An 11,817-nucleotide genomic window follows, 5' to 3' on the forward strand; every position below is an offset into this window, starting at 1 on the left:
ATAACTTATTTAGGTATAATACTATCTAAAGATATTAAATCTATTATATATAATAATTATAATACCTGTTTTCTTAATATACAAAATCTTTTTAATGCCTGGAATAATATGTTCTTTACTATGGAGGAGAGACTTACAATTATTAAAATGATAATATTCCCCAAGATTTTATACTTAATACAATCAATAATACTTCCACCTACAAAAATAATTATCAAGAAACTGAACACACTAATGTTAAATTTCTTATGGGCACCTAATAGACCTAGGATTGCATTAAAGAAACATACTAATAGCTGGTCTCAAGGGGTATTTCTTTTCCAGACTTTAATTTATATACTATCTCTTCTATTGTAAAAGTTATTACTTTATTAATAGATCAGTCATATGTCACAAAATGGAAATATTATTGGGAGCTAATTAGTATGCACTTCATGAAAATCTCCTTAACACATAAAAATATGATTGTAAATAACTCCATGTTATGGTTACTAAAGGAATTTTGTACTTCACCTATTACACCTAAACATATGGTTTGTTACCCATTAAATATTATTATTAGTTATCGTAACTTTATATTCATGCACCCTAAGTATAGAATGGAATTTTATTGTATTCCCTATAATGTATACTCAGGGTATGCTTTTGTCATCTACTTCTGAAGGAACTCATTTAACTATAGATAATGATCTAAAGTACTGGTATCAGTTGATATCTGATAATAAAGTTAAAAATCTAGATTTCTTAAAACAAGAATTTGATCTAAGAGAAACTTGTTGGTTAGAGGTTCAGACCTTTAGACAACATCTCATTAATAAAATAGATCTAATGTCTATAACAGTTAAAGAATCTATTCCAACACTGATTGATTACTTGATATTAAATTTACAACATAAAGTTTCTGATAAAGGTAAACTTTCATACATACATAAAATTATCAGACAAGAAACTTTTTACAGTGTAGATTCATACTAGAATTATTTCACTTCTATTAATGGGGACCCACCAAATCAACAAGATAAACAATATATATTGGAATCTGCTTATAGAACTACGTCTTCCATTGTCTGGAGACTTTATACATGGAAATTTTTACATAGATCTTTTTATACACCTTTGATGATGAATAAAATAAATAATAAAGATAATTTATGTAAGAGATGTAATGTAGAAATTAATGCTGACTGGGCTCATATGTTTTATGACTGTATAAAATTGAAAGAATACTGGAAGTCAATTAATGAATTTTTGCAGGCTCTTTTTACAGATAATTTCATTATTTCTAAATCTCTTATATTATTCAACACACCTGTACCTCAAAGTGTTAAAAAGGTTAAGCTTCCCTTGTTATGGTCTATTCTAGCAGTAGCTAGGAAAATAACTAGAAATTGGATTTCAGATACACCTCCTTTGTTCAATGAATTTAAAAATGTTATGAATATAGTGTGCCATATGGAAATAAACACAATTAGGACAAGAACAAATAGAAAAACATCTTATTATATTGTATGGGATAATTTACAAAATTTGTTAAAAAAATTTAATTTCAATAGCATGGTATTTTAGTTTAATTAATTGATCTGATTGTAGTGGATGTCTTTGTAAATACTTTAGTTGTTTTGTTGAATATTATAATAATACCTATTTTTAATTACTTGTATAAAATTGTTATGATATTTCTCTTATATGTTAAAACAATAAACCTGTTTTGAAAAAAAAAAGAAGGAATCTGTAGTAAGAACTGAAATGCTTAGAGCTTCATGTGTGAAATAAATTGTAACTGCTGCTTGCTACAAATGTAACAAAGAATTTGGTAAAGTTTAAAATTAAAGATTTTTTTTCAACTGAAAAAAATAAATAAATAAAAAAATGGAGAATGCACTTGCAAAACACATAACTAACCATCCAGATCACACATTCGATTTCAGGGTTATAGAGCAGGTTAATGGATCCATTAGGGGTGGCCCTATTCCACTATGGTTGGAAAGGTGTGAGCTTTTATGGCAACTTCGTTCGATGTGCTGCCTTTGGATATCCGGGCATCAATGATGTGTGCTCCATTGCTTGCATTTTAAAACTAAGGAGTTTAATGAGATGAGTCCATCTGTTATTTGGGTGTATATTTATGAATAAAGTTTTTAAAACGTCAACTTCGTAATACCATTGCTTTACCTTTGCTCTGACTTTGTGCCTAGCTATGAATTTTGAATGTCCTAATATTTTTTTAAGAAAAAGGGCTTAAAAACAAGAATAACTCGCCAGAATGACCATTTGTTGAGAGTAGCACAGTAGGACAACACGGTGCATATTCACAATAAATATTCAGGATGACGAATAGGTGTGGCAATCGTGATTGACATGGCATGAGGTGTGACATAGGTTAATCAAGCAAGTTTAACAAGCCATGCAAATTTGCCAGTGTCATTAATACTCATTGTGCGGTCGTACTGTGCCATTCTCGTCAATATTCATTCTGGCGGAGGAGTTTTTCTTTTCTTTTTTAATCCATTTTTTAGAAAAATCAGTGGTCATTCAGAGGTAACGGTCCCCCTGCTGAAAGTGTCACTGATTTTACCGAATACTATTTTGCCTTTCTCTGATAACCCACTTATTTTTCAGAATCACGGAAGACACAGTATCACAGCAACAGATGATGTGCCAACGCTACTTACTTATCCTGAGCATTTAATCACTTTATGTAGTATGGCCCATGTGCGCCCCCAATTAAATATACCAACTCCGAGATCGCACTACTTTTGAGGAAAATTGTAAACTATTTTGAATGAAGATGAACAACTCCATGGTTTGACTATTCATATGGGGGAACACAGGTCTTCTTATGTTTATTAACACGTACAGAAACAATAAACATAATATGCAGGGTTTGAGCGGTCCTTACTACCGCGTATCTGTTGTGGTAGTGTTCTAATACAAACTCCTGTTCTAATAGAAAGCCGAGTACGTTTTTGTTGAAAATGAGCTTTTTCAAATAGCAGGAGGTGTACAGGGAGGGATTAGTGTATATGCCTGGATACACAACTCACTGAAATGCACAGCAGAACCTAAATATTTTCAAAAAATACAACTACATTAAATGAAACAGGAACAGCAACTTTTGCTAATAAAATTTTTTATGCAGAATTACATTTTTTTCACGAGCAAGACTAAGAAGTGGGCATTTGATTTACATTCTTCTTTTCAGTCTATTTGCATATCCTTCCTTGCCTGTACTACGTGTCCGAGATTAGATTTCCCAAACACCTCGCCTCTCTGTAGCAATTTTTCTGGCATTTAGGTTTTGCTGTCCCAGCATTGACTGCGTAGTGGTGACGTATGACGATGTCAGCGGTTGCGGAAACGAAGTGGAAGCTGGTGATAGGGGTTCAGTAACTGTACAGCTACCTCGCATGACTCAAGAACCGGGTTTTGTTGTTTTGTACAAGCTTCAGTGGTGCACCTGCGTTTTCACACAGTCTGGTTGAGAAGTTATTTATCATGTCGCTTTTTCAGTCGGCATTGGATTTTTTGTCAGGTCCTGGATCACTGGGGGCAGCAAGCCGGGATCAGAATGACTTCGTGGGCCAGACGGTGGAGATGGGGGATATGAAACTGCGGATCAAGCGGGTTATTGCAGAAGGTGAGTGTCGCTGTCAGTACCTGGGGTTTGTTGTTGTACTGTCGGGGTGGGTTAGTAATACAGAACGTTATGTGTTCTGTCGTCTGCCCAGTGTTATCAGTGTGGCATGCGGCACCTGTAGCTCAGGTGAAACCTGTCAGGGGAGGAGGCCCGTAAGATGAAAAGGTAAGGATGAAGTTGTGCACACTGCGTATTGGCCAGCAATCTCAATTGAAACTGAATTCTGCAATAGGGTTAGAAAAGCTCTTTACGTGTTCCATTTTCAGTATCAAGTAATAATAAGTGCTTGCACGTTTTGATTTTGAGAGGTCTTAAACTTTTGAAACTCGCGCAGTAATACACTTGACAGTTTTGCTATTTGTTTTCAGTTAAGCGTTTTTGTTACGTGGTAGTTTTTAATGCGTGTATAGTGCTTTCAGTTTAGTGACTAACTGTAGATGGGATAGATTGTAGTTAATATTAAACTTGTTTTTACTACAAGTTCAGTCACTTGTTGATTAAACTTGTTTCGTGCAAAGATGGAATATGGACTGTACTGGTGTACTGCATACCTTTAAACTGTCCCCGACTTTCGCTCAAATTTTAGGCCCTCCTCTCTCCTAAAACTGGTGAGTGTTAAGAAAAGATGGTGAATTGCACTTAATTTGTAGTCATTAGAGTTATAGACTTCTTTTAGTTCAGAATACGTTTATTAATTAACATTCTTTTATTCTGTCAATGTTTCAAGTTATTCTGTCAATGTTTCAAGTTAATAGTGCTAATATTTTAAGTGTCCTCTTTTTTATTGTTTTCTGGATATGTTCCTGATTCTGTTGAGATGTGTCTCTCGTTGAAAGCTGTATATGTATGTATGTTGTGAAGACCACTAATATATGCCAGCAATCGGGTGATTAAATGTCTTAAACAATATGAAAGAGTAAAGTAAAAACATTTGCCACAAATGTATAGCAGAGCATTTCAGGTGTGTTGACTGATTTTAATTTATTCAGCAGTAGTAATACTAAATAGTTTGTTTTAACTTCATACTTTGTTGTACGTTTTTGTGAGATTATTTTACGAGTTTTGTACCCATATCTTGTATATCACTGCTTATGATGCATTGTGTTAATAGCTGGCATACTGTAGTCCAATTAAGGATCTTACTATTGTATCGCAAAGGGGGAATGTATGCTTATATCGACATGTACTTGCATATGAATATAGTACACAACACAGTTGTGTTTTGGTTTATAATGTTGCCTACAGGATGGATAAATTTAGGTGAATATATTTTAAAATTGAGTAGTTGGTATCTTTATTGAGTAGAGTAAAGTGGCAGTGATCTGTGTTTGTTATATGACCTTATGTCATACACTTAGCACGTCACTTGTTCAGTGTTATTTAGTGGTTCTTACTTTGATAGTAATGTGGTGATTTTGTCTAGTGCTCATATGTTTGTAATCAAGCTATTTTTATTTTAAGCATTACTGTCTATCCAAGTCTGTACAGGGTGTTGATGGACAACTACAGGTAGCACACATTTGTGTCACTGTTTTCATAAATGAACGTTAGTCGTTTACTTTTCTTTTATGTTTATCTTAGTTGTAGGTCTGATTATTATTATTTTTTTTTCTGCTGCTGGAAAGAGGGCTATTTGTTTGGGCTGCTCAGTCTGAGACTTGTGTGTGTTTCTGCATATGTCTGTATACATGCATGTATAATTTTTTTTTCAGCCGTAAGGGGTTTCTGCTTTGGGTCTGTTTTAAAGATTACTTTTGAAAAGGTCTCTCTATGTCCAGAGATCTATTGGAGCACTTCTGTGTTCCCGAAGTTTAGTATATATACTTTCCCACTTGGCTTTTAGACTTATGTAGCAATGTGTTTTTAAACATTTCTTTTGCAGCAGTTTAGTTGCATCTGATTTGTGCGCAATGTTTTTTTTTTTTGTCATCATTTGGATGCAAATCCTTTTTTTGTACTGTTTAATATTCTCTTTGAAATAACGATTTTCGTGGGTCAATGTCTGCACAAACAAAACTAAATGCAGAAGAAGATTAAAAAAGCAAGGGAGAGTAAAACTGAAGAATAAAGGAGAAATATTCTCACAGGGAGCATTTGGATAACTGTCCCCGTAATCCATATCAATGGACTCTAACAGTGGGAAGCTGAGTGATTACTAGGCCAGGCACCTGCCTCTGTGTCCATATATGGTTCTGCTTGGGGAAGCTGATTGTAGTCTAATAAAACAGAGGCATGAGGGGGTAAATAAAATTATTGCTAATGGTAAATGTGGTTTATTTTGTCATTGATTCCTGAAATATCTGTAACTGACATGACAGTGCAAGCCTGCTAGGGGTGACCTCACCGGAAAGGATAGGTCATCCGGTAGAATTGGGTGGATTTTTAGAAACCATTTCTTCTAGGTGCAATACACTTCACTTTAATGAGCAACTCTCCACCATGTGATTTATGATGCTCACTCTCTTAGTGCAGGTGAATACTTTTCCCTCTTCTGTTCAGTGGTGGTGGGCAGGGGGTTGGGTGTAGTCTGTCAATGATTAATACAGTAGTAATTAGGTGACATCAGAGGAAGTGGGATGTTCTTCCCTCACATTTGAGTTAAAGGGTATAGATTAGTTTGGTAAGTGATACTGTGAAGAAAGTAGCCATTGTCATTTGTGCTAGCGTGTCTGGCTAAAGTTTTTCTACACCATTTCAGATTAACTTGTGTATTATATGCCAGCATAACCAGCTAAGATATTGTAAATGAGTTCTTGCATGTTGATTTATAATTTGATTGTACAGAATGCTTCAAAGACTTGAACAGTGTTCCTTTACATTCTAACTGTGTATATTTGTGAAGAAGATTCTAAATGCAGGCCGTCTGAGTTAGTTGATCTGCAGATGATGTCATCGGAATGTTGACAGTTGCTATGTGTTACTGTCAGATGCTGAAAGACAGGAAGAAACTTCATTAAATGCCTGTTGGTTGATTTTCAAAATACGAAATGAAAATTAGAACTGGAACAGTTGTGACTGTGTTTAAGCTAGTCTGTAAAAGAACCTGGTGAAGACTGTTGAAGTCAGTGTTGCCAGTTAAAAGCCAGTTGCAGTTGTCGGTGGTTCAGTTTTACTGTGTAGTGGATACCAAAAGGCCTCTACAAGAACTGTAAGCCTGCCTTTGCTCTGTTGTAATAATTTTTAGATAGGGGTAGGTAACAACTGATTAGTTATAAAGGTTGAATTTCTGTCTTACAGTATTGATTTCATTTTCCTGGTGAATGAGATGTTCTTCGTGGTTCACTGTTACAGTCATTACTGTAGGGTTCTTCCTGCTGGCAGCAGCCCTCGATCGGCCAGATTCCCAAAGTTGGGTCTGACGTCAGCTGAAGTCGATCCTGCCCGGATGTCAGTGCGCCAGGGGGTATAAAGACCTCAGCCAACACCATTTTCCCCAGTCTTTCTTGCCGTGCGGTGCCCATTGCAAAGCAGTTCGCAAGTGCAGGTCGGCCCACTCCTGTTATTTTTGGTGGCTTTTGAATTGAAGACTTCTTCTTTTGAGCCAAGTACCCCGTTGGGGAAACCTTTTTCTTGCTCCAGTCTGATGTCAGAAAAAGTTAATAACTGTGTTTCTTGTGAGAAGCAAATGCCTCATAAGGATTTTCACTCTTACTGTATACCTTGCTTAGGTCTTGACCACGACGTAGCTAATTGTAGGTTTTGTGCTAAGTTTAATCAACGCACTATTAGGCGTAGGTACGATTTTGCCTTCCATTATTTTGGAAAAGGATTTAATTACAATATGCCGTCGGATTCTTATCCGGCTACTGCAGTATATAAGAGGCGCAAGGATAAAGACAGGCCTCCGAGGTCAAAAGTGGACGACTTTATTCAACCAGAGCCAGTTGCCGGTTCAACTGTCGTCAGTGAGGCACTTTCGCAGCCCCTGTCGTCCGCCACTTTTGAACCGGTTGCCTGTACCGACTCCCATGAGGAGCCGATGGGGCTTTCAGACTTTTCAGGGATTGGACCTCCGGATATTGCTCCCTCAGATGGGTCTGGAGCCGCTGTGCAGACACCGGTTTCTGAGGGAGTTTTTAGGCCTACACAGCTTCATGTACAGATGACTCCAGTTTTGCAGTCAAGGACAAAGGCAAAGACTAAGGCTCCGACAAAGACAAAGCAGCATGCACAGGCACCTTTTGTTCAGGGCCCTAGACCTCAAAGACAGATGCTTAGAATGGCTGAAGACCTGGTAACTATGATCGGGGGTTCTCATCCCCCTCCTGACAAGAGACCTAGGCTAGAGCCAGATTATGATTCCTCAGATCAAGTTTCGATTTCTTCTGCTTCTTTTTCTGAGCAGGATTATTCCTTCCCTCCTTATGAGGATTCTGATGCTAAAGAATCCCTTCCTTCGGCCTCTCCTCCTGAGGATTATTCATTTGGGGAAACCTTGCATGACATAAGAGAGCATTTTCACTGGGAAGGGCAGGAATACTCTGAATCTAAGAAAAGGCTTAGGGATTTTCTTCTGCTTCCACAGCATAAACCCCTGGCTATTCCCCGTGTATTGGACATTGTGGATGATGTTTTTACAGAGGCATCTCTCTCTCCTGATTCTTTTCCTCCTGCTCCTGTCAAACCGGATAGGTATTATAGGTTCCAGATTCCCAAAAATATCTTTTTAAGAATCCTTCAGCTGATCCAGAAACTATTTCTCAGGGCCCTAAGGGTGTTAAAGCGGTCTCTGCTAAGAATCCTATTCCCTCTGACAGAGAGTCCAGAGCCTTGGAAAGATGGGGCAAAAAAGTTTATACTTATGCTACATTGTCTATTAGAGCTTTGAATTGTCAATTTCATATGTTAAAATATCAGCAGTACCTTTTGTCTGTGTTAAAGCAAAAGATGTCTGCTGTTTCTGGTGGTGCAGACAATAAGGAATTACAGGATTTATTGCATGCTACTGAGCAGGTGGGTAAACATACCCTGCACTGTGGTTTTGATTCTTTGGAGGCTTCTTGCAGGGCTGTAGCAACTGGTGCAGTTATTAGAAGGCATGCTTGGTTAAAGGAGTAAAGTTTGCCGGAGTAGGTTAAAGCAAAGCTTTTAGATGCCCCTTTGCAACACAATGTTTTGTTTGGGGCCAAAGCTGAGGAAGTATTGAAGAAAGTGGAAGACAAAGACAAATCTATGCAGACGGTTAAAGATTTTCTACAGGTACAACCCCCTAGATTTAGCAGGAATTGGCCAGCTAAACCTTGGTCCTTTCCCAGCTTGGACAGACCTCAGAGGGGCAGATACAGGCATTCCAGAGGTAGGGTCAGGCACAGCCCCCTTTCAGAAATAAGCAGTGGAGTGCCCCCTCTCCCAGGGGAAGGGAAGATAGGTCACAACCTTACAGGAAACAGTCATTATGACTCTCCCTTACTAGCTCCAGGGGCTCCCTTCCTGGATGCGCCTTTGGGAGGAAAAATCTCTCTTTTTTTATCACAACTGGAGCCGCATAACCCAAGACAAATGGGTTCTGGACATAGTTTCAAGGGGTTATGGGTTTCATTTTCATACCTTGCCAAAATCAAACGGATGGCCAGATCTGCCAAAGCATCAATGGGCAGAGGCACAACGGCAAGTTCGGTCTCTCATAGATATGAGGGCCATAGGTTTGGTACCAGATTCAGAAATGGGGCAAGGGTTTTATTCAAGACTTTTCCTGGTTCCCAGGAAGGAAACGCATGGAGACCAATCCTGGACCTTTCCGTATTGAACACCTTCCTAGAAATTCCAAAATTCAAGATGCTCACTCTGCAGCAGCAGCTGCCTATGCTGAGCAAGAACGCTTGGATGGTGACTTTGGACTTGAAGGAGGCTTACCTGCATATTCCCATACGGCAAGAGTGCAGAAGGTACCTGAGATTCAAAGCGGGCTCGAGGCATTACCAGTTCTCTGTGCTGCCCTTTGGCTTATCTACTGCGCCCAGGGTCTTTACAAAGTGCCTGGCACCAGTAATGGTGTTTTGCAGACAGAAGGGAATTCAAGTATACCCTTATCTGGGCGATTGTCTCATTCAAGCGGACGACAAGGAGACTTTACTTCAGTATCTAGCATTTGTGCAGCATCTTCTCTTGTGCCTAGGGTTCACGGTGAACCTAAAGAAATCAAACCTGGTGCCCACGCAGCAAATTACTTTCCTGGGTGCGCTTCTGAGCTCTACAACCCAGATGGCTTATTTGACACCAGACAAAGTGCAACTTTCTTCTTATTTCAAAAATCTGGCTTTAATGAGTCTGCTGTCTGCAAGAAAAATTCTGGGTTTCATGGCATCCTGCATTCTGTTAAGCCGTTACCTCTGCCAGAAGAGTTTCGGAATTGCAACTCTCATGGCTGTGGAACCCTTTATTATTTTTCATCCGGACAGGGTGTTCCTGAGGACTAATCCCACCTTTATGCCTAAGGTGGTTTCGAAAGTAGCCTTGAATCAGACTATTCATTTGCCTACCTTTTATCCCAATCATCAAAGTGAAGAGGAAAGTATTTTGCATTCTTTAGATGTACACAGGCAGCTTCGTTTTTACCTGGACAGGACCAAGATTTTCAGGAAATCGGGCCAATTGTTTGTGGCTTATGCTTCTACCTCACAGGGGAGAGCAATCACTAAGCAGACTCTTTCTAAGTGGATTGCCCACTGCATCAAGTTCTGTTACTCTCATCATGGTAAACCTGTTCCTGTTAGTCAGAACACATTCTACCAGAGCTACTGCCACTTCGGCAGCTTTTCTCAGTGGAGTTCCTACCAAGGAGATCTTAGAAGCTGCAACTTGGAGTTCTGTGCATACTTTTTCTAAACACTACAATCTCTCCCTCTATTCTAAATCTAGGGCAGGCTTTGCCTCTGCAGTCCTGCAGGGTTTTGTGGCCGCCCCTTCTGTTCCTTCTCCATCCACCCTTTCTTAGCTTTTGGATTCAACCCTACAGTAATGACGAACAGTGAACCATGAAGAACATAGTACAGTTGTGTACTCTTACCATAAATGTAGATGTTCGAGTATGTTCACTGTTACAGTCTGGGTTACCCTCCCTCCTGTCCCCTCTTTTGTTGTTCATTGAGTGCTGTCTGTGTCTCCTTGACATTTCTTTTTTCTCTGAGGTATTTTTGTTGGTGATATTTGGAAATGTTCTGGTTTGTGTTTGCTTATTCTTTTTGATTTAAGTTTTTGGCCTTTATTTTTGGGCACCTGACATCTGGGGCAAGAAAAACTGGGGAAAATGGCGTCAGCTGAGGTCTTTATACCCCTGGCGCACTGACGTCAGGGCAGGAGCGACTTCAGCCGATGTCGGACCCGACTTTGGGACTCTGGTCAATCGTGGGCTGCTGCCAGCAGGAAGAACCCTACAGTAATGACTGTAACAGTGAACATACTCTAACATCTACCATCTACATTTATGGTAAGAGTACACAACTGTACTTTCTGTTGGTTTATTGGAAATTAATGTTTTATATTTTTATCATTTTGATCATTACATTTTAACTTGCGTTGTGGCTGGTCAGTCAGTGTTTTCGTTGGTAATTTGAGAGTGCTTAGACCTGCTTTGTTAACTTCTGGGGCCACTCTGAAAGCCTGGCTGCTTTAGGTCATCTGCTGTCATTTGTTTCAGTACCTAATTTTCATAATTGGACACTCCTTTAAAAGGGCATGCTGGCTGGTTGGTGGTAGCATGTTATAGTAGTATTTAGGTAAGGGACACAGCTGGAAATCTGTCAGGCTTTTCCAGAAGTGTTTGGATGTGTGAGATTTAATTTAAGTGTGAGTGTATTAGAGGTCTTAAACTGGGTCATATTGTTCCTGAAGTGTGTAATAAGGAGTTACGTTAGGGGTGGACAGAAGGATACAGTTTAGTCCCAGGTTAGAGTGTGCTGCTGTCGTCCTCTTAGGGGGAACATTGTTTAAGTGAGAGCCTCACATTGGAGTCAGTAGTGAGGATTGAGGCTCCTTAGTTACTGACCCAGGATTGTAAGGGATGTTACATTATTGTTGGCAGTCTGGGGGGTATTATCTGGACATTACAGATAGTGTTTAGACATCTGGGATACACCTTTCTTTTCACACTGTTATGAGTACCCACAGGAGCCATTTTTCCCCCTATCCCACCCAGCATCTTTTATCACATCTTTTGTGACCTTGTCTGAGCCTGCTACCTT

At 39.1% G+C, this 11,817-nt stretch overlaps 1 protein-coding gene across 2 annotated transcripts in view; it reads left to right on the forward strand.

Moving 5' to 3' along the window:
- Nucleotides 1-3,269: 3,269 nt before the first annotated feature.
- GAK (cyclin G associated kinase) overlaps nt 3,270-11,817 on the forward strand; it is a 2,484,892-nt gene continuing 2,476,344 nt past the window's right edge. The window contains exon 1 of one of the 2 annotated variants that reach the window (XM_044060934.1): nt 3,270-3,637. In XM_044060934.1, the coding sequence (XP_043916869.1) occupies nt 3,496-3,637 (142 nt within the window). In that variant the 5' untranslated portion in view covers nt 3,270-3,495. The remainder of the gene's footprint in view (nt 3,638-11,817) is intronic. The other variant, XM_044060933.1, reaches the window with a different exon arrangement.

Source organism: Protopterus annectens, chromosome 2.part0 (assembly GCF_019279795.1).
Source record: "Protopterus annectens isolate FY-2018-M chromosome 2.part0, PAN1.0, whole genome shotgun sequence".
Classification (NCBI taxonomy): Eukaryota; Metazoa; Chordata; order Ceratodontiformes; family Protopteridae; genus Protopterus; species Protopterus annectens.